Here is a 23,658-nt window from a genome sequence, read left to right as displayed (position 1 = left end):
TCTCTGAGGGGTTTTTGATGACCAGCAGGATGTTGTTGGCAGACATGGAGATAAGTAGTGGGCTGGTCTGAAATGAAGACCCAGGTGTAAGTGCTTCTCTTGTAGGTGGCGGACCCAAGGGTCCATAGCAATGATGACTAACAATGGCAACAGAGGGCATCCCCGTCTGGTGCCTCTTGTCACAGTGAAGGGGTCGGATAGAGAAGCATTGACCCGAAGACAGGCGGCACTAGCGGAGTGTAGGAGGGAGACCAAAGGGTCCAGAGCAATGATGACTAACAATGGCAACAGAGGGCATCCCTGCCTGGTGCCTCTTGTCACAGTGAAGGGGTCAGATAGAGAACCATTGACCCGAAGACAGGCGGCAGTTGCGGAGTGTAGGAGGGAGACCAAAGGGTCCATAGCAATGATGACTAACAATGGCAACAGAGGGCATCCCTGCCTGGTGCCTCTTGTCACAGTGAAGGGGTCGGATAGAGAAGCATTGACCCGAAGACAGGCAGCACTAGCGGAGTGTAGGAGGGAGACCAAAGCTATGAAAAATACTTTATTGCACGATTAATAAAAACCCTTGCAATATGTTACACATACATAAATGAAATGATATCCAAAGCAACATATTTAAAACCATGGTACTGCTTTATAAAACACAAGCATAAACAACAGCCAGCACCTTTGCAAGGTGGCAACCCAGTCTCTTTTTAACAACTCCCTTATATACTCTAAAATGTTCGGGCACAAGAACATTGCATGTATTATGTCTTCTTTCTGCTGTTTGCAGAGTCAACACATTGCCTGTTCCTCACCCCTTTTCCTGGCTGGATAATTAGTTGGGATAGGAATTACCCCTATTCTTAATTTCATTAACTGTGCCTTTGTCCAGTCATTGTAAAGTTTGCTTAAGTAGCTCTGTGGTTTCAATGTTTATAGGTGTGCCGCGTTATCCAGCCATGTTTACGTACAGAAAGGCAGGTCTTGCCCTCTATTAGTGAGAGCTCTTTTGTGCTGATTTTTGCCACCATTTTAAATTCCTGATGGCTAATAGTTAGGTCCCACGTGTTTGTTAAACCAAGAGAGCTAAGAGTTTCTGTTTCCTGCAATCTTTGCTTTGCTTCCAGTTCTGTCCACAGGTGATGGTCCAGGGTACCTTCTTTTGTGGCCCTGAGCTTGTGACAGCTTATCGCAAAGTCCGCTTTCTGTGCCAAAGCCTGCCTGCCTATGCCAAATTTCAGTCTTATTTGAGCTGGTTATATATGAGAGGAAAGCTGAAAATTGTTCTGCATATCATCAGGAGTGTTCTGAAAAGAATTTCACTGTGCCGCCGTTGAGTGCCTCACTCCCATAGGCTAAGGTCGGGAGCATCTTTTCTTATGCCACATGAAGGATAGGCATGTGTGTGTGTCCTTTTAGCTTTGTGTAAATAGATCTGTGAGCAAACGATAGTGCAATGCCTGTATTCTTTATTTAATTAATCTGGCTTCTGTATCTACCATTGTCATTGAAATGGACTCCTGGGTACTTGTAGCATTTGGTTACCTAGAGTTTCTCCTGATCCAGAAACCACTTCTGTTTTTTGTGTTCTGGCCCCTTAGGTCACACAGATTTTTCTTTTCTTTTTGCTGATCAGCAGGCCGTTCATAGTTGAAAAAGCAGAGATGGCGTCCAAGAGTTGCAGGCCGACCTTGGTTTGGCTGATAAGAACCAGATCTATACAGCTGGTTTGAAAGGTAAAAGCTCCCAAGTTTGAGTGGGTGGGAGCTGACTGTATTCAGGATTGGGGTCAGGTCAGATAAACACAGGTTGAATAGGGTAGGTTCTAAAACACAACCTTGCTTAAGGCCTTGCAAGGTGGTTATAGACCTAGACAGGTGTTGTCCATTTCCAATTTTAATTCTGACCCATGTGACATGCTGCAGCATTTGCAGATCCCGGAGGAGGGTGGCCAGGATTTTGAGATAAGCAAGTTTCTACCAAGGTGTCCCCTGTCAACCATGTTGAATTCAAATTTATAATCAATGAAGCCCAGGTACACAAGAGGGCTGTTAGATTCTGCCTGATCAATCAGAAGGGAGAGTGCAATAAGGTTCACGGATTTCCATGTGTGCTTCATGAACCCAGTGTGGTTTGGCAGAATGATTTTGTTTGTCTCAGTGCATGATTGTAGTGCGTCATGCCAGCAAAATATTTACATTCCTTGTCTTTTAAAACTGTCAGTCTATAGCTCCCGGGGATCTTCTTGTTGCCCCTCTTGAAGATAGGAGCAAGAATTGAACCAGGCCATGAGAGGAGATACTGTTTTTCTGTAATATGGTTGAGAAGAGCCAGACTAAGTGAGCGGCCCAGAATATTGGATACTCCTAATATATATCTGCTTGTATACCCACTTGGTCTGGTGCCCCATCTCTGCGGCCTTTGCAATGTGTTTCTGGACTAGAGCATCATTGATGAGACACCCAGGTTTAGCCTGATCACAGCACATTGAACGATGTTCCAGGGGGTTGCAAGCCTACAAACCTTCCCCCGAGTAAGGAATGAATCGAGTGCAGCTGCTTGTTAAAGTGGTCATACAAGAAATGATGCCTTGATGGCTCCCAGATGTTAGAGGAAGCATCATTTAGAAGTGTACCACCCAGTCCATTTACAGTATGCCAGAGATGTGCAAAGTTGTTTGACCTGGTGTCAAGCAATAGTTTAGTCCAGAACGAGTTCCATATCTCCCTTTGGTTTTCCTTTTCATCGCCTTCAGGCATCTCCTGGACTCCTTTAGATTACATATTTGTTTTAGACCCATTGGCGACCTTTTTAGCCTTCTCCACATCTGTTTGATTCTGTTTTTTGGCACTTCTTATTAGGATGCTGGTTCCTCCTCCGTTTAAGAGATGCAACTTCTGTCTTCTAAAAGGTATTGTCTTTCCCGGTATTGGCTTAGCGTGCAGGCTTGCCAATTTTTCAGGGAATCTAGTCCAACTGGAGACTAAGTCTCCCTCTAACTTCTAAGTGTTATCTAGTAGTAGTTTGGTTTCTGAGACCAAGTTAGAGAAGGAGTTTGTGGTACACTTAATGCGTTTGAGGTTGTTAGTGCAACCTTCAGATCCTTGATCAGCTGAAACATCATACGTGTCTAATTCGATGTTGAGAGCAAGCTCTTGAGGGCGGTGATCACTGTCCATTTTTTCACCAAGCCAAACAAAGTGATGTTGTTCATTAGCGGGAGACTGACAAAAGTGTAGTCCATAAAGGATGCCCCAGTATTTGTTAAGTATGAGATGCCAGGTTGTTTGTCAGGGAATATTCGACCATTTAGGGCTCTTAGGCCAAGATGTTCCAGGTTTCCTTGAAGTGTCCATTCTCTACTGTCCTCTTTGTGCCATCCTGGGGGGTCCTGAGATTGAACTACCCAATGGCTGTCTTGTGCCTCCATTATCTTATTTGAGGGTAGCTCACTCATTAGCAACACATTGAAATCACTGGATTTTATTATGTCCATACTGGCATTCTCTAATATGAGGTTTAAGATAATGTTGATCAGCTTCTTACAGAGGCCTGCCCTTGAACTTAGAATAGGGCTGATGTAAACATTTATCAAGGTTATTCTCTTTGGCTGGCCATTAGTTGTTTTGAGAGCTATACCCACTATGTGTAGCCCTATAGTTTTGTTGTCAGGAGTGAAGTGCACTAGTAGTGGATACATATATTGCAAGGCCACCACTGCTGCAGCCATCCTTCTGTTGTTTAGGAGCAGGAATGGAGTGATTAGATAAGCCCTACAGATGGTGAGCTTCTGTGTCTAAGTCTCCTGTAATAAGACAATTTCAAAGGAGCGTAGATATGAAAGAGTGCCCTGGTCACCCAGTTTGTTTGCTAATCCGCTGATGTTCCAAGAGCATATCTTAATTGGCCGTTCAGAGGGTCCAGTTAAATAGCTGCTGTGGCAACGTAGTAGTCGAGTTCCGGACAGCCATGCCCAGTTTTCTCTGCCCTGCAGGGCCATCGTTTTTTTCATGGCCAAAGTTTTGCCTGATGTACCTTTGAGGACCGAGTAGACAAATCTGGGCTGAGCTGTTGTTTTGACCTCATTCATCAGGTTTTCCAAAAATGTATGGGTATCCGGATTCCTATAGTGAGGTGATGATGATGCTCCACTGTTTGAAGGTATCAGTGTAACCCAGGACTTTCATGGCTAGCTCTCTTGTTCTACAGGTTGCTTTAGTTGTTGTGTTGTTCTGGCCAGGCCCAGGAGTGATGAACTCCATGCATATGATCTCTTGCTTTTTGACTTCTCCAAACATGCCCATGGCTCGGATTAGTTTGAGTCTGTTACCACAATTTAAATATCAAATGGACACTTATATTCTGGATATAATAACATACAGGTAGTTGCAGTTTGCGGTTGCATAGTATCTGGACCGCCATCTTGTACTCTAGCAGGTTTTTGCTAGGGGTGGGCGGAATTTGCGGAATTAACCTTCGCAAATTATCGCGAGAATGTTTAAAATTATCGCAAACAAGCAGAAATATCGCGAAGATGCGGAAGTTTTTTTCCGGCATGTTCGCGCGATTTTCTGCATGGTTGCGGGTCGCCAACTTACCCATGTGGCTGCTTGCGGGCGCGGCCATCTTGTTTTGAGTTGTTCTCGCGGTGCATGATCGCGAGAAGAAAGACGTGATCGCGCGACGCATGACGTCACTGCGGGCGCGAACTGTCGCGAGACAGCGCAAATGGCTAAAAACAATACAACATCTCATGGAGAACGCGACCGGATCAAGAAAACTTGTCGGCGAACGCAGGGATTCAGGTAAGGCGATCGCGCGCGCGCGAGAATGTATCATTTTACAGCGCGAGCAAGAAACAAATTATCGCCAAGCTGCGGAAACCGGAATTTTTGACATTTTCGCGCTCTCCGCGGAACGCAAAAATGTCAAATTATCGCAATTTCCGCGAACGGAACGAAATTTTTGCCCAGGCCTAGTTTTTGCATGTCCCTTGTTGAAAGCTGGAAGGGTGTGAGATTGGGCTCAGTAGGTACAGGTGAAGAGAACCAGCCGGGGCTGTTCCCACAAGCCTGTGAAAAGTGACTGTCATCCCACTTTTTTTATCGGGCTGGTTGTTGAGAGGTGAAAGTAGGCCCCTTCATGAAGGTTGGAGTCCAAGTTTGAGGTAGCCGTTCTCACGGGTACCTGAGGGGGGTGAGACTCCTTTTGACTCATAGTGACTGGGCCATTGACGTTGTGTAAGATACTTACTTCGTCAAATTCTGCAGTATGGATCTTTTGGTGCCTGACTGTCCTGTTCCAGCTGGATAGCGGATTATTCAACCAGATGCTAGAGCTCCTGCCAATGTGCCCGGGACTAGATTAGTGCGGTCTTGCTTTACTATTTTTCCCTCAGTTGCAAGGGGCTCCCTATTTACTGTTGTAGACTCATAGCTAAGTACGCAACGTCTGGTGGGGTGTGCGCTTTAGAGTATTCCATGGTATTTTGAATCAAGGGAGTAGGAGTAGCTTCCAGGCGGCTGGGCTGATGTTGGTCCTTGGGCAGAATGGAGAGAGCTGAGCATTTCCTTGTTTGAAACAGAGTGTAGGGCACACAATTGTGGTTCAGAATCACCTTTTTGTCGTGACCCTTCCTTCATTTTGAACGTTTGCGTTTGGACACTTCTTCATCAGCAAGGTATGCCCTGTCAGGCCCAGCTAGAGAGGCAGATTTGACCTCAAGAGTGCATTCGCCAAGTGATGTGTGCAAACAGTTGCCTTCAAATTAGCTACTTATTTTTAGACTGTTGCTGCAGGTGTCTGACCACAGTTACCATTTCAACTATTATCCCATCTTTTTGACTGGCCTGGTGTCCACTTTCAGTTTTTCGTCCCCCTTCTGAGGCCCCACCTTTGAACTTTTGAGGTTTTGCGTTCACTGCTACTTTCAGCTCACCCACTAGTTTTGGCATCACCTCTGGGAGTGAGCTTAAGTTCTCAAGGACGGGGAGCAGTTACACGTTTGCAAGGAACCCACAGCTTCCGCCTGGGCACATTTTATCAGAATATTTAGCTTTGTAATCTTTTCATCAATGCTGGCTACATACAGAGCTAGGGTGTTTAAGAGGCTCACCTGTATGTCCATTTTGTTGGCTTGAAAAGACTTTGCTTCCAGTGACTTTTGCAGGATGCCAAGAGCTGTGGTCAAGAGCGACTCTTCTTGTCCTTTTGGTTCCTCTTTTGGGATTTCTGTGTGGCTGGTGTTTTCAGTGAATCATTTCCATAGGATGAGAACATAATCTCCCATTCCTTTAAGAGGAGGTAAAATAGATCTTTTGCAAGATTTTGTGAGTCTTTGTCGATGGGTGTCAATTGTTTGAATCCATTTACCTGTGATTTTATTTCTTCCTGGATTAGTCAGATCATCAGGGGTGGTGATGCCTTCTCTTGTTGTATCGTTGTCAGTGGAGTGAAGCGTACCTTGTCTCCAGGGGCTGCCTGCTTCTTCTTTTCTCCCTCTCTCTGAGTGAATAGGTGGGATCAGTCTTGTCCACCCAGTGATGAATTGAATGAAGGCTGTAATAGGCTCCCCTACAACTTTGAATTTGAGGCTACATCACTCTCTGCTCCTCTTTATTCTCTTGTTCTGGACCGGCTTACCCACAAGATTTAGCGCCAAAGGGGGCAGGCTGAGCTTCCACCCAACCCAAGGCAGCGCTGAGAGCAGGGATGCCTTCCTTTTGGAGGGCCCCCCTAATATATTTGTTCCTGGCGTTGCTTTCAGCCGAGGACATGCTGGATTTAGGTCTCCCTTGCATATGGTCACTGTGGGGCTTAGAGGGATCAGTTATCCCTTCAGACTTGAGTTGCCGGAGAAGAAAGCTGCCCCAGCATTTTTTAGGAAATTACATTTGAATGTAATCTTTGGCTGGGAGAGAGGAGCGATAATTCCTGATTAACTGGTTGCGGTTAGATGTGCTGCTTGGTCTATTTGGAGGACTATTATTGGTGTTGTTGGTGTTAAGTCAAGTATCTGATCTGATATAGCTGAAAGTTCAGGATGGTCTGCCCTCCTCTTCTTCTGAGCTGCCGCCCACCCCGTGGTTTTCCAGAGTGCATGTCTATGCAGAGTGGGCAAAGTAGACCAAGTAGTGTCTGTCTTTTCATCTGCCTACTGTAATAAAGTAGCCTGGTAGACTAGTGCCAGGTATGAGGGGACTCTATGACAGACTATCAGTTTGAGCTGTGTGAGCTGGAGACTGGGTGTGGAACTGAGAGAAGGGTGTAGGGCAGAAGAGCTGCATGTGCCTGGAACCTCTTTCACACTTTCATCAGCCCTTCCCTTCTGTAGAGGTATGCACCACACCCCTCCACTGAGAGGTCACTTGGGGAGAGGGGCATGAGCAAGTGCAGACTTAGTAAACCACCTGTGTCCTTGAGTGGCTCTGAGTTTGTCAGACTGTGGCCTCAACCTCCAGGCTTTACCCAACTTAGCTGGGCTTTATGTCTCATTGGTGTCCTTTTGTGTCCTTTTTTTGTCCCTTTTTTATATGTCCTTATTTTCTTTAAGTCTCCTTAGATTCTTTCTTGGATTGATGCTGGCCCGTGGGGATAGGGAAGCCAGTTACAGTTACTGGTGCAGCGGGAGTGGGTAGTGCAGTGAACACAAGCTACACCAGCCTTGTGCAGGCCGCATCTGTGAATTACCATCAGCCACAGCTACCTGAAGCGGCCCCCCTTGCCTCTCTTGGGTTGTGCTGGAAGATAAAGTCTGCTTGCTATACTACACCCCTGCTGTGGGGCACGGTACTTGCTTAATGCCTATGCCAGAAGGGTTGAAGGATCACAATGATTGTGGAAGGCAGAGGTGGATGGGTGGTATGCACTGCCGGGGGATGTACTGCAGGTAGAGTGGGCTCTACTCACCATCTCATGGTCAGCTCTGGAGGGTTTTCAGATTTTTAGGTATTGATTAGAGGGCGGTAAGGTGGTGATCAGAGCGGGCGGCTCACTGTCTCCAGTTTTAGGGCCCGGATCTGGCCCATTTTCTACCTGTGTAATTGCAGCTACTACCTGCACAGCAACTGCAATGGCCATCAAACCAGCATCAGTAGTATGCCTGCCCATCTTGTTCCTTGCTCCACTGACCATCCACTGTCCTTGTCAGTCTTCACTGGGTCAGGATACCTCGCATCCCAAGCCAGGTCAGAGAACTCAAGGAGCTGATCCTTAACCTTACCTCAGAGCCTCCAGCACCACCCTTCACAGCAGGCAGCAGCCCGTGGCCCAGCTCAGCAGTAATGGCAACCAACCGAGGCTGTCTTGGAGGTGTGTGCATTGGAGATGCAGGCTGCAGAAGGTAGAAGCTAGGAGGCAGGCTGCGATGAAGCATGCGTGTGGTGTTGATCATGTTGTGTCATTGTCGGAGGCAGCTGCTGCACTCATACTCGGACCACGGCACGCTAGGAGACCAAAGCTATGACTTGTGGGGGGACGTGGTATAGAGAAAAGGCCATTCCAAAGAATCAAAAGCCTTCTCCGCATTAAAAAAGGGCAACTGCAGATGGTATTTCCAGCTACATTCTGGTCAGCACCAAAAAAAACAGTACTTAGGTTTAACGATATGGATCTTTGAGGTATGAACCCCGTTTTGATTGGGGATAATATTTGTGATGGCAGCAGTGAGAGTCTGTTAGCCATTGCTTTGGCCTGGATGTTGCTATCAAAATTTAGAAGGGTCAAGGGCCGATAGAAGGTGCATAGTGCCGGGTCTTTTTTCAGTTTCAGGAGCAGGAAGATTGCCACTTCTATCGAAGAGGGGGGAGGTGTGATATAAGGATACCCTTAAATGCTTTATAGAAAGAACCTGAAAGGCCGTCCAGTCTGGGGGATTTGGACCCATCCTGTCTGTGAGTCTATGGCTGAGGCGAGTCCTTCTGAAGTGAAGGGCTCAAAAAATAAATGTGACTGACCAGCGGTAAGCCAGACCATTGCTAGTTCCTCAAAGTAAACCAGTCTTGTTGTATCATCAGGGTCAAGGAATGTACTATATATTGATTTATAATAAGAGAGATGCTCATGCAGAATATCCTCATTCGCCATGCCCTGAGAACTGTCAGAGAGGTGTAGTCTGGTAATGCATCCCCGCTACCGAGTAGAGCAAAGGAAGCGGGCCAGTGTGTGACCAAGGCACTCCCCTTCACCATAACGGTGGCAATTTGTGTACTTTCCGAGGTAAGCAGACTCCATCTCCGGCAGGTCTGGAACGCCGTCAGTAACAGACTTCGTTTAGATAAGTAGGAGGAATTGGGGTTTGCCCAGTTTGATTAATCGAGGGCCACTAAATCAGCCTCAATTCAGCCCAGGTCCTTACATAGGGCCCAGAGAATTCTGGCGTCTTTTTAAAATACAGATCCCTAGGATGTAAGCTTTAAAATCATCCCACAACATGGTCTGGGTGACAACAGTGCTGGTATTTAGCCTAAAATAGTCAAGGATCGATTCCCGCAATTTGGAATGGAACACCGTGTTGAGTAGAGCAGTGGAAGGAAAAGACCATATGAGTTCCCAGCCGCCCCCATATGGCAATGTGAGAGTCAGTCAGACTGGGGCATGATCTAAAAGACTACGACACCGTATCTTAATATGTATCCAGAGGCTGGTGTGTACAGACAGGTGTCACTAGTCTAGTCAACTCCATATCACGTGTGGGGCTGAATGGAAGGCATAGCACAGGGTGCGTGGACAATAAGAGCACCTGGCATCTATAAGAGAATAGGCGTGTGTTATTTGTGAAAGCCTCGCAACGTGTGGGGGTTTGCCACTTGGGCAGATGCTGGTGGTATCAAGTTGGGGGTCGATTGCTAGGTTTAGATCGCCTTGAAATATTATAACATCAGTGTCAAAGCTGCCTAGAAGGGCAATAGATGATGAAAAAAGAAAGGTTCATCAACATTGGAGGTGTATATATTTAAGAGCAAGACGCGCCTTCTCAGTAGAGTACCGGTGACTCCTTGTGTGTCAGTAAAGGTAGTCTGATGATGGAAGGGAATCTATATGCAGACACCATGGGAGTAGGAGCTGTAATTAGAGAAGTATCTATGGGTCTCCCAGGAGGTATCAATGAAGGGGGAGGATTTGTGGGGAATGTGTGTTTCCTGCTGGGAAGCCACTGTTATACTGTGGCGGTTCGAATACGATAACTAGGCCTGGGCTAAATTTCCGTTCCGCTCGCGGAAATTGCGATAATTTGACATTTTCGCGTTCCGCGGAGAGCGCGAAAATGTCAAAATTTCCGCATTCCGCAGTTTAGCGATAATTTGGTTCTTGCTCGCGCTGTAAAATAATACATTCTCGCGCGCGCGCGATCGCCTTACCTGAATCCCCGCGTTCGCCGACAAGTTTTCCCGATCCGGTCGCGTTCTCCACAAGATGTTGGATTGTTGGTAGCCATTTGCGCTGTCTCGCGACAGTTTGCGCCCGCAGTAACGTCATGCGTCGCGCGATCACGTCTTTCTTCTCGCGGTGCACCGCAAGAAGAGTGAAAACAAGATGGCCGTGCCCGCAAGCAACCGCATGGGTAAGTTGGCGAGCAGCGAACACACAGAAAATACCGCGAACGGGCGGGAAAAAAACGTCCGCATCTTCGCGATATTTCCGCGTGTTTGCGGAGATTTTAAACATTTTCGCAATAATTTGCGAAAGTCGCTTTCGCAAATTCCGCCCACCCCTAACGATAACCCCTGTTTACCCTTGCGAGGGTTGTGAAGTCCTCTAATGTTGAGAGAAGCGCAAGATTGACTTGCTGCTTATTATCCCCTGTCATTCAGGTGACTATCATTGAGTCTAGTATAGAATCCCGGTACGTTGTGTCTGGCCTAGGGAGAACAGTACAAAAGCAGAAAAAGAAAAGAACAAACACACACAATTAAAAAAAAAACATTTCTACCCACCCACTCTTGGCCAATTCTCCTAAAGGGGAGATCACGATAGGGACCCTACCATTGCCTATTCTATAACGTGTTCTTTAAGATTTAGTCAAATCGGGTGAGGTTAAACCTCAAAAACGTGTCTTGAAGGATACAGGGAAAAAATGGAAACAACCAGGTGTGTCCGAAGTTGGATCGTGGAGCTCAGCCCTCGAAAACATGTTCCCGCTGAGGGGAGGAGCGTTCCTGAGTAAAGTGAGTTAGAGAAGACCTGCCAGGTCCCACCTGTTTACAAAAGGATACAACTTCAGCTGGACAGTTGCAGAATTTGGCTTTGTTGTTCACCGTGACCTGAAGCCTGCTGGGGAACAGCGTACCGAACTTGAGTCCACGCTTGTTGAACTTTCGTCTAGCCCACTCAACAGCTAACATAAAATTGGTATAAATGGAAATCGCTGCATTCTAATATTGCAAAGGTGATCGTTTATAGGCTCAGCGTAGTGTGGTGTCTCGATCTCTGTAACATAGGAGCCGTGCAACAATAGGTTGTGGGGGGCGAGGGCCCAAAGGTCTGTTTGCTTTCTCAATTATAAATGTAGATGAAAAAGATTCTGGAGATTGTACAAACAGCTCTGGTAAGTCCATATTTGTTGTTTCTGCAAAGCCCATTATTTGAATTTTATTATGACATGAGCAGGCTTCCAAATGTTCATTCGTAATGGCTACCACTTGTAGGATGCTCTCAGTTTTCTCCAGGTGACGTGCCATGTTGATTGTGTTATCTTTAACTCCAGATATGCGCTCCTCTACAGTATCCAGGCGGCAACCATGCGGTTCCAGGTGCTCCCCCATGTGATCCAGGCTGTCAAGGGTGGCATCCATGGCGCAGAAGCCTGTCCGCAGCTCCGCCATGATTGCTGCATTGCCATTTAGTGGGCCAGCGGGTTGAGTAGCATTACGCTTTTACTCCATGTCAGATGAAGCCCCAGATCTGTGGGTGGTCTTGGGGGCTTTGAAGGTGTGACTGTTTAAGGTCCCCTCTGCCCATGATGGGTATATAGCGGTTTTTACAAAGGGTCACAAAGGCAGGGGAACTGTGAGAGGGTCAATCAGTATACGTTATTTGAGAAGCTAAGAGAAATGTGCAATGCCCGATAGTAGAGTTGGGGCCCAATACCTGGTGGGTCAACAAGGAACGTTGGGGAGGGAGGCTCAATAAGTCTATGGAGTCTTAGGGTACTTCACTGTATGCTAAAGGGAAATGGTGATGAAAATGAAATTTCTCACCTTTGAGAGAGGTAGACCAGTGGGAAGGGCCTGATTTTGAATGGGGGGGTCCCTCAGCAGGCAATCTGGAGCGTCACAAGCTGACCCCAGGGGCACCATATTCCTCCAATGTAGCCCGGGTCTAATATGTTCCTGATGGCTAGAGGGATGCTTCTGTCCATTAAACAAGTAGCCCCCAGCAGGACAGCAGATAATGAAAAGCGTGGTTCATGGCTAGGCTGCTCCGTCCTGCGCAGATACCATCACCGGCCGGGGGAAGAACAGGCCGGCCTTGCAGGTGCTACTGCAGATAATAGGAGGTAGAAAGTGAATTGAGGGCAGTGGACCTTCAGCAGCAAGTCAGTTCTGCATGTGAGGTGGTATTTGATCATCTGCTGCTTGTCACTGAAAGCAGTCAAATAAGATGTTCTGTTGCTTCCATAGACACACGCTTTACAGTTGGAACATTTAAAGAACATTTAAAGAACCCCTTCCTTGCAGTTAACCAGCCCTCTCCTTCCTTGTGTTCTGAACTACTTTTTACCAGAACATTCGCCATTAGCCACTGATTTCCTATATGTATTTGAAGGAAATCTAGGAAGGGAGCTGCCTATGATGGGGCCTTCCCTGACTACACGCCAATTGCGCTGGATGATTTTGCGCAATTGTTGTTCCTGTCTGGAGAATGTCAAGATGAGTCTTACTGGTTCTGTAGAAGTAGCTAGACTTTCATCCCGAGTTTTTTGAGACGTGTCTTTGTACTGCAACAGATCTTCTCTAGCTAGGAACCTTGATTTACGGATGGCTGCATCAATGGTTTTAGCGCTGAATCCCAGCTGCAGAAAACGCGTCTTGCTCTCAGATTGGTGGTTTTCCAATCCTGAGATGCTACTGCAAATCACAGCATCCGTAGGGGATGCTATGAATTAAATGAGGGGGATGCGCACTAGACGCATGAAGCAGGGTATTGCCAGCTGTCTCCTTTCTGAATGGGGAAGTAGTTATGATTTTATTGGCTACTGTGACATTTACATCTAAGAATGAAACACTCTGGTCACTTATACATGATGCAAATGTAAGATTGACATTGTTTACATTGATTTGGTCAATGAATTATTTAGCTTCCGTCACAGTTCCATTCCATACAATAATCAAATCATCAATGTATCGTAACCAGGAAACCACCTTCCCCCTATAGATTAAGTCATATTGTTCCCTTAGGACCAGCTCCACCCACCAACCCATAAATGTACAGACATAGCTAGGGGAGAAGCTGGCCCCCATAGCCACACCCTGCACTTGCTGGAACATTTGTTTTTTGAACGAAAAGTAATTATTTTCCAAACAAAAAACCAACATGTCCATTAACATTCTGCTGTGCTGCATGTACTCAATGGGTCTTCTGGATAAAAAATGTTCCACCACCTTCATGCCGTCACAGTTTCTGATACAAGCATAGAGGGAGGACACATCTAAGGTAATTAGCTGATATCCATCTTGCCATATTACATTACGGATCTTACATATGAAGTCACTGGTGTCTTGTATGTATGATTCCAAGCTATGAACGTGTTCTTGCAAGAAGAAATCTATATACCTTGACAGGTTCTCTAAAGGCCCATCACAAGCTGAAATGATGGGCCTACCTGGTGGCCTCTCGATGTTCTTATGTACCTTTGGGATGAAGTAGATGACAGGGGTTTTCGGATGATCTTTTTTAAAAAAATTAAATTCTTCCAAATTAAGAATACCCAAACTTTTCCATGCCAAGAGCTTGGTGTACAGCTGATCCTGCATAGTTTTGAATTTGAGGGGGGTGCTTTTGCGATAACATTCAATATTGTTTAGCTGACTATAAGTTTCCATTATATAATCAGTTAGGGGCCATAACACTATGCTCCCCCCATTGTCTGAATTTCTAATTACCGTATTCCCTTCCTTTTTGAGTTTAGCCATCAACTGTCCATACATTCTTTCATGGTTAGTAATTTTTCTTTTCTCTTTGTTGATTGTCATATTACGTTTCTTTATCTGCACCACAACCAATTCATTAAAGGCATCAACTGAGTCTCTCACTGTGACTGGTGTGAATTTAGACTTATTTTTGAATATGGTTACTGGTTTCTTCCAAATCATCACCTCAGATCCCTGGGGTGGCTGTCTTGAAAATCCTTCCGTACCCGTCCCCTGCTAGCTAGAGTAGCTAGAGTATTGAGAAGCTTCAGTTCCATTATCCAATGTCTGTAGATCTCTTAGTAGTTCATAATCTGCAACCACTAAATCTGATGTACTGGCAATGTCAGTGACAGGCCTCAATTCCATCTGGGTTTGTGGTAGGAGTTTGTGGAACTTGCGGAGTTTTAACTTTCTGATGAATTGGTATACATCTGCCCTTCGTTTGGGTGTAATTGAAATTTGATTCAGGACAATATGTTAACCTCAAAGAGAGCAATTGTTTCTCTGCTGCAGTTAGGTTTATTTGCATCAAGTTGATAATTGTATTAGCATTATCAGGACTAGGGGAGGGTATCACCATCAATTTGTCTGTTTGTTTCTCCATGACCCCCATCCCCGTCCTCCCCGCTTGCTCCCTGTGTTGTTTGGCTGCCCTCCTTCATTCTCTCCTGCTCCTTGTGCGCCGTTTTTTGCCGGTTGACTTCTTGGACGTAGGGTTTCTCTCCTTCTACGTCTCAGGTACTCAAGTTATTCCCCCATTGTGGGCCTGATTACATTGCGTTTTGGCTGGTCATCCCGGCCCTCTACATCTGACTCACTTTCAACCGCAGAACTGAGGTCCGAGGTAGATGGAGCTTCCTGTTCAGGCAATGTTTGTACTGGATGGCTCCCTTCTTGTTGACGTTTACTAGTTCTGGCATTCCGAAATGTGTCATATTTTCAGGCAAATGTAAATATCTGCCAGTTATCATAGTCCTGTTTGTCCCTCCTAAATTTATAGGTTTTTCGTTGTTTGATCTTATTTTCCTCCTTGTGGAGCCTAAGCATCATTTCTTCACTTAATTTTAGTTTTTTGTTGTTGTGGGTCACTCAGCTCGTTGATTTCATCATTTAGGGTCTCAATCTTAATTAAGAGATCCCCCCGGTCAATGTCTGCATATTTCACCAGTATTTCTACTAGCCTCCGGGAGGAATCCAAGTTACATTGAGCCCATTCAGCCATCATCAGGGGTTTGGGAGTGCCATCAATCAATCAATCAATCAAAGACATTTCTAGAGCGCACTACATACCCGTAGGGTCTCAAGGCGCTGGGGGTAGGGGGGGGTGCCGCTACTGCTCGAACAGCCAGGTCTTCAGCTTCTTCCTGAAGGAGAGGTGGTCTTGGGTCAGGCGCAGGTCGGTCGGGAGGGAGTTCCAGGTCTTGGCGGCCAGGTAGGAGAAGGACCTTCCTCCTGTAGTCGCTCTTCGGATGCGGGGGACCGCGGCGAGGGCGTGGTTGGCTGAACGGAGGTGGCGTTTGGGAGCGTAGAAGTTGATTCGGCTGTTGAGGTAGCTCGGGCCTTGGTCGTGTAGGGCTTTGTGTGCGTGGGTGAGGAGGCGGAAGGTGATTCTTTTGTTGACGGGGAGCCAGTGTAGGTCTCTCAGATGTCCGGAGATGCGGCTGGTTCGTGGGATGTCGAGGATGAGTCTGGCTGAGGCGTTCTGGATCCGCTGGAGTCTCTTCTGGAGCTTGGCGGTGGTACCGGCGTAGAGGGCGTTGCCGTAGTCCAGTCGGCTAGTGACGAGGGCCTGGGTGACGGTCTTCCTGGTCTCGGTGGGGATCCACCAGAAGATCTTCCGTAGCATGCGTAGGATGTTGAAGCACGCCGAGGAGACGTTGTTGACTTGTCTGGTCATGGAGAGGGAGGAGTCCAGGATGAAGCCCAGGTTGCGTGCATGGTCTGTCGGTTTGGGTGCGGTGCCCAGGGCGGGAGGCCACCAGGAGTCGTCCCAGGCGGAGGGTGGAGAGCCCAGGATGAGGACCTCCGTCTTGTCTGAGTTCAGTTTCAGGCGGCTGGTCGTCATCCACTCGGCTACCTCTGTCATCCCTTCGTGCAGGTTGGCTCTTGCGGCGGCGGGGTCGTTGGTCAGGGAGAGGATCAGCTGGGTGTCGTCGGCGTAGGAGATTATGCCGAGGTTGTGTTGGCGTGCGATGGCCGCTCGGGGGCTCATGTAGACGTTGAAGAGGGTGGGGCTCAGCGAGGATCCTTGGGGGACGCCGCAGATGACTTCGGTGGCCTCTGACTTGTACGGTGGTAGGCGGACTCTCTGTGTTCTTCCGTCGAGGAAGGAGATGATCCATTCCAGAGCCTTGTCCTGGATTCCGACGTTGCTGAGGCGCTGTACTAGGGTGCGGTGGCAGACAGTGTCGAATGCCGCGGAGAGGTCTAGGAGGATGAGGGCCGCTGTTTCTCCGTTGTCCATCAGGGCTCGGATGTCATCGGTGGCGGCGATGAGGGCGGTCTCGGTGCTGTGGTTGGCTCGGAAGCCAGACTGTGAGGGGTCGAGGGATCCATTCGTCTTGAGGAAGGCGGCCCGCTGCTTGTTGACGGTCTTCTCGATGACTTTGGCTGGAAACGGGAGGAGCGAGATGGGGCGGTAGTTCTTGAGTTCGGTGGGGTCCGCTGTGGGTTTCTTGAGTAGAGCGCTGAGTTCGGCGTGCTTCCAGCTCTCGGGGAAGGTGGCGGTGTCGAAGGATGTGTTGATAATGTCTCGCAGGTGGGGTGCGATGACAGCGCCGGCCTTGTTGAAGACGTGGTGAGGGCAGGGGTCGGTCGGTGATCCGGAGTGGATGGAGTTCATCGTGCGGATGGTGTCTTCGGTGCTGATCGGGGTCCAGGCGTGGAGGGTGGTGGTGGGGGGTGGTTGTTCAGTCGTGGTGTGCGTTGGTTGGTTGTTGAAGCTGTTGTGTATGTCCGCGATCTTGTTGTGGAAGTATGAGGCGAGGGAGTTGCAGAGGTCTTGCGATGGGGTGATGTCGTTGTTTCCTGCGCTGGGGTTGGATAGCTCTTTCACGATGTTGAAGAGTTCCTTGCAGTTGTGTGCGTTGTTGTCCAGCCGGTCCTTGAATGCAGTTTTCTTGGCGGCGCGGATCAGCTGGTGGTGCTTCCGGGTGGCAAGCTTGAAGGAGGTCCTGTTGTCCGGTGTAGGTTCCCTTCTCCAGACTTTCTCGAGGGCTCGGCAGTTCTTCTTGGAGCTCTTGAGTTCGTCGGTGAACCATGGGGCTTTCTTGCTGCCGGGTCTGATGGGCGGGGTCCTCAGCGGGGCGAGCTCGTCCGCGCAGTTGCTGATCCACTTCGTGAGGTTGTCGGCGGCCTGGCTGGGGTTCGCTGAGCTGGCAGGAGGGTGCTGGCTCAGGGAGGTGGCGAGCTGGTCGGCTGTGATCTTGTTCCAGCTTCTGCGGGCAGCCTGTTGCTGGTGGTGGTGGGTCGTCGTTCTTTTGAAGGTGAAGTGGACGCAGCTGTGGTCCGTCCATTGAAGCTCTGTGGCGTGGCTGAAGTCGATGTCTGTGCAGGAAGAGAAGACTGCGTCGAGTGTGTGTCCGGCGAGGTGGGTGGGGGTGGACACCAGCTGCTTGAGTCCAAGATTGGCGAGGTTGTCGAGCAGGGTGCTGGTGTTGAGGTCGTTGTTGTTCTCCAGGTGGAAGTTGAGGTCCCCCAGGAGGATGTAGTCAGCGGAGGGAAGGGCATGCGGGCTGACGAAGTCGGCGATGTCCTCGCTGAATTGGGTGCGTGGTCCCGGAGGTCGGTAGATCAGGGTGCCTCTGAGGGTGGTCTTCGGGTCGGTGTGGATCTGGAAATGCAGGTGTTCGGCAGTGGTCAGGGTGTTGTCGGTGCTGGTCGTGAGACGGATGGTGTTCCTGTGGATGATGGCGATGCCTCCTCCCATCTGGTTGGCGGTGCGATCCCTCCGGGTGATCTTGTAGCCCTCTGGGATGGCGATGGCGATGTCCGGAGCTGAAGAGGCGTTCATCCAAGTCTCCGTGAGGAAGGCAACATCCGGGGCTGTGGCGTCTAGGAGGTTCCAGAGTTCGATGGCGTGTCTGTGGACGGAGCGGGTGTTGAGCAGGATGCACTTGAGGTGGGTGCTGCTGGTGTTCGACTTGGCGGGTGCTGGTGCGAGGCAGGTCCGGATGCAGGTGAACTTGCAGGCGTGGCAGCTGAAGGGTCCGTGGGTGCGTCGTGGTGTGGCTCGGTAGCATCCTGGGAATCGGCCGGTGTTGAGTGCGATGAGGGTGGCGGCGGTGTACGTCAAGCGGGTCGGTCGGGGTCCTCGTGGGCCAGGGGTCCTGGCGCTGGGCGCGATCCGGTCGCGGACGGGCACAGACGGGCTTACCTTTGGCGCACCTTCGGCGCTCAATCGGTGCTCCCGCTGCGCGCGTCCGCTGCGCGGTCGCTCTGGGGACGTCATAAGAAGGGAGCCGGTCGGGAGGGTCTGCGGGGAGGCGGGAGCGCGGTGCGGGGAGGCGGGAGCGCAGTGCGGGGAGGCAGGAGCGCTGGGTGCTATCATCATCCGCAACCCCCTAGGGATACGTCCAACATCCAAATACTTTTGTAACGATTTGGACTCCCACCATTTTGCTGTTTCCTTGCGCGTGAGTTTTTCCAATGCTTGATACTTTTCTTTTAGGCTTTTCCCCCCAGCACTGCTGTCATCGCTGGCACTTCTACTATTTGTTCGCGGCTCCAAAGGAGCATCTGCAAACATTTCTTCCGCTGCAGTTTCGCGGTCTCGCAACGTTTCGGCCGACATACTGGTGTGTTAATATCAAAGGCGTATTGGTTTTTACAGGGAACCCCCCCACAGGCAAGCCTGCTCCGTGGATGGACTCACGTTTGCACACCTCCCCACCTGCTGATTATCTCGTATCAGTCCCGTACCTGTCTGAGCAAGTAACTCCTGCAGCGCAGCCCCTCCGCAGGCTCCACTCTCCCGAGCGTCCACTCCGGCGAACTCAGCACCACAACAGTTTCTCCCTCCTCCATGGGACAACGTTACTCTGCAGCAGGGGGCTCCTTGTGTTTCCGTTTCCGGGTCGTTGAGGATCGGCTTCCGGGTTACCACATGATGATCGAAGCCTCAATACTCGCTAGAGTCCACCAGATGCCTGCAACTTTCCTGCTCACGGAGCCAACTCTAGGGAAGGGGGTCTACGTCACTGGGGAAAGTCGGAACCGGTGCACATATGCCACGAACCGCTCTTTGCTGTCTTCTCTGAAACAAATGAGCGTAGACCCAGGTTTGGTGCAATTATATTTATTTCAACACACGTCAGTCGCCATGACGTGTTTCGGCAGATCCCTGCTTGATCACATGACAACATTGCATTGTGTAACCTCCTTTTTAAAGTGACAGTGCAATTACCTGGTTCTAAACATAAAAGAAATACTAAGTAATTTTCTGCCTCAATGCATACACTTATACAATGTTTAAATACATTTGTGTCTTACATCATTTAAGAAAAAATGGTGCTTAGCATTTCTTTCTGAAATCCAATTTCTAAATTTTTCTTTGGGGGTAAAAATTTCTTCACAATGGATTTTGCCAATGTGCCAGGGAAAAAACTGCTGCCATGCCATGTGAGTAACAACGTAGCGTTCATCTGTGAACTAATGAACCATTTAAGAACTGAGTAACGATTTGTTATCGTGAAATTTACATCAATCAACACATGTGAAGATGAAAGCTAGAGATTGTGGGAATAAAGACCACGATTGAACACAGTCCTAAGTTGATGGCTACACTCTATTCACTGAATGAGTAGTTTAAAATCAACTTTTCATTGGAGGTGTGGCCTAGCAGAGCACTGAGGAAGGCGATTCGCTGAAATGCATTTGCTCTTTATGCCGTTAACAGTGTCCTGTGAGTGCTGCCATGTTGGAGTGCTGCCGTGTTAGAGCCTTTTACTATTAACGTGATTTCACCCGTCCAGAGTTCGGCAGTAGGGTGTCAAATGGAGCTATGATATACACACACACAAATGCACACACACACACACACACACACACGCACACACACACACACACGCACACACACACACACACACACACACACACACACATATAATTGTTCTCTCCAAAAAACAACAGGGAACTCAGTGGGTCTACAGGGATTTATTTATCCTTCTATGGCATGACGCATTTTGGCAAGTATACCTTCTTCAAATGCCAGTAACTTTGGTGCTCGCCTGCAGGTTTTCAACGTGCGTGCTGCCTCACTCCCGTTGGAGGAAATCATATGGTTTTTGATGGAGCAACTACATGTCCCAACATTCCCCACATTGGGAACACTGTCAGTTATTCTTAGCCAACAGAGCCTTTGATGAAAAATATATATGTTCCTGCAGGCACCTACATCCACTGCAATTACCGGTGATATGCAGACCTGAAGGTGCAGTTTCAGTAGACAGCGTCTTCCCTTGAAGTTGTGGCCTGACTAAGTCAGCAGGTCACATCTTCTCTGGAGTTTGCGGCAGTTCAGGGTCTTCCAATACCTTGCAACTAATTAAAACACCTGGTGCCACTGCTGCCTTCAAACAGTAAAGGATCGGTTCCCCAGCATGCCTGTGGCTGCACGCATACATCACACCAAATTGTTCTCTTAAAAAAACATCAGGGAACTTAGTGGGTCTACAGATATATAATATACATATATAAAACAATGCATAATTTTTATAAAAATACTCAGAAAAACAGGGCCTGTGCAATATGACATATATGCAATTGTTGCAAATAGATTAGAATTATAACTAGATACCTAGATTTCTTCTGTTGTTTTTAAAACATTGCATACCCTGTCCTTCATCAGTTTATGGGTAGCTCCAGGGAAGAGAATTTAGAGTGGTTATTATTCACATCTTCAAAATCTACTCCTGAGTTTTCTTTTTATAGAAGTGAGATTAGAAAAATTTGACTAGTTGATCCATCCATTTGGTTGTGTTTGAGCATCATGATCTAATGCATGAGTTCCAATTGGGATTTATTTCAACAATGGCCAGGTGGCTTTTAATTTCAGAAGTGTTGCGTATTTAGATTGGGTGTATCTAGTAATTTGTCATGCTTTTTTTCAAGATTTTCTTCAAACAATTACAAAATAGATAGTGTCAATTCTTTCATGTTCTCTGGCATTCTTTCTTGTATTGACCATGTGTATGTTTATCTAAAGTTCAGCTGGGACCATTTTATGATTTGGCCAGACAGTAGAAGCAAAGATGGATGGCTTCGACCCATTTTGGAAAAGGATTAGAGAAGAATGAAGTAAATGGTTGTCTGTCCAATTTACTGGGATCTGAATCTCAGTTTTCAAGAAGTCTTCCTAGATGCTTATTAGGCAAAGCTTGGCAGCTAAAACATGAGTTGGCCATGGAGCATAGTTGATGGAGATCTTTTTGAATAGGAAGAAAAATACTTGAGCAACAGTTTTGCCAACAGATTTGCCAACACAATTTTCCTAGTAAATATTTGAGTACCCTAAGACGATGTTATTGGAGATTAGTTTCATTTTTCTATCCAAAATTATATTATTTGTTTTCCAAAGAGAGTGATACTATTGAGAGGGTGATAACGAAATATGTACCTCATATTTATAGACCTTACTTGCACTGACAGACATTGGAGGGTGGAGAAGTGAATTTCTCTAAATAAGTGCCACTCTAACTAGTTGATGAGGGGTATTTTTTAATCTCTGAGGTGTCATTTAATCAGGTGTCTGTTATGAGAATATGCTGAGAATATTATCAAGGACTAAGTCTGCAATGTCTAGGTGGTGTTTTGAGGTGGAAGACATTTGAAGGAGGAGAGGATTGTCTTAGAGGTTGGTGTATAAGCTTAGTGTCTGATTAAGGGTAATGAGGAGGTATTAAGACACTAGTCTTCTAGTGCTGGGTGTTATCAGAGTCTGGAAAAACACCTGTTTGTGCTATTGTGCGTTGAGTCCTGATAATAAAGTAGAAGTGTATCTGTGGGCTCTGAGGATAATTTGGAGATGTTTCTCCTGGATTGATAGCAATTGCTGTTCTTTTTGTTGGTAAGAGGTTAGAGATGCATTGAGGGCTGATTGATGGCAAGAAAAGACTGCTCCCACGCCATTCCTTTAATTATGTGTGATGTGGAGGAAAAAAGCACTGATGGTAAAAGTAAACCTATGTAGCCCATTTGCATTGCTTTGGTTTTGGAATCCCTTTGAAATCCACTCCTAAATATACAAAATGCTCTTGCTCACAATGCTCTTGCTTCTCTAGAAAACAACTAATTCCAGAAGGCAAAACTGGTGCCAGAATGTTTAACGCAGAAATGCAATGATATCTGCATTGACTTCAAATTCACAAAGCAGAGACTGCTCCAGAAAAGTATGAGATACAATATGCAGACTACAGGCCATCCAGGCAATCATCTTGAAAATGTCTATACATTTTTATATAGCAACCATCTTCAGACTGCAAAACATATGTCAGTCAAAAATGTAAAACATGCTAATCACATTGTATGTCTTTACTTTCAGTGAAACATGGATTGAGAGCCAAAACATGCTGCAAAGAAAAGTAAAAACAGTTCTCAAACTTGATGTCATGAGCAGTAACCCGCTGTCTCCCATCAGCCAGCCCCAGGCTGACTGCCTGCTCCTGGTACACTGTGTGGAGAACTTTGTCACAGACAAGAAGTCATTCTGCCAGGCTCTAAAAAATGTCTCTTCACTGGTAAAGACCGGAGGACATCTGATAATGATTACATGTCTCCAAGCAACATTTTATATGATTGGTGATGTTAAGTTTCCCATTCTCTGCTTGGATGAGGATTTTCTTAAGGATGCTCTCAAGGGGGCTGGTTATGTTGTCCAAGAAGATTACATTTGTCTTCGTAAAAATGAAAGTTTGTACTCTATATCAGATTATAAAGTGTTTATTGTTTTAAAAGCACACAAAGAAAGAGAAATGTAAAATTCTAATAAATAAAGAGGAAACTGTCAACGGGCACACTGATCAGTCAGTTTGTCCCTGCATCAAATTCCTTTCTTTTTTCATGGTGACTTTAGTATTTTCTTTAAAATCATAGTAAAATGCTGAAAAAATATTTTAATCAAACTGCATGGAATGCTGAATAATAATAGTCAGCAGAAATATTAGTGAGTACTCTGATGTATAAATCCAATCAATAAATGATTATGTCATCCTATGTGCCGGGCATTCCTTTTTTTCGAGAACTGCTACCTCTTTGTATTCTTTTTTTAAATTATAAATCCCATGGATGTGGATCCTCATATAGGCAACTATTTTCCTAACCCAGAGGCCTGAGTGTACTAGTGCCCAGTATTCATGATAAAGGTGCCTGCAGTCCACATTAAATCCATTTCATCTCTGGAAATAAAATACCATTGGGCAGGTTGAGCATGCACTGATGATTTCTTTATATTTATTTTGGAGATGAAAATGATAATTTCTGCTACTGCAGTGAGTGTCATATATTGATTTTTATTTTAAACACAACTTAGAAGTATGAA

General features: G+C 47.0%; 1 protein-coding gene across 1 annotated transcript in view; it reads left to right on the top strand.

The window, feature by feature from the left end:
- LOC146829761 (nicotinamide N-methyltransferase-like) overlaps positions 1 to 23,332 on the top strand; it is a 226,801-nt gene extending 203,469 nt beyond the window's left edge. Inside the window, exon 3 of the mRNA XM_085608484.1 lies at positions 22,663 to 23,332. Within this exon, the coding sequence (XP_085464610.1) occupies positions 22,663 to 23,098 (436 nt within the window). The 3' untranslated portion in view covers positions 23,099 to 23,332. The remainder of the gene's footprint in view (positions 1 to 22,662) is intronic.
- Positions 23,333 to 23,658: the final 326 nt, after the last annotated feature.

This window comes from Triturus cristatus, chromosome 5_2 (assembly GCF_964204655.1).
Source record: "Triturus cristatus chromosome 5_2, aTriCri1.1, whole genome shotgun sequence".
NCBI classification, from domain to species: Eukaryota; Metazoa; Chordata; class Amphibia; order Caudata; family Salamandridae; genus Triturus; species Triturus cristatus.
Note: the sequence above shows the minus strand (reverse complement) of the source record. Positions and strands in the feature narration are given on the sequence as shown.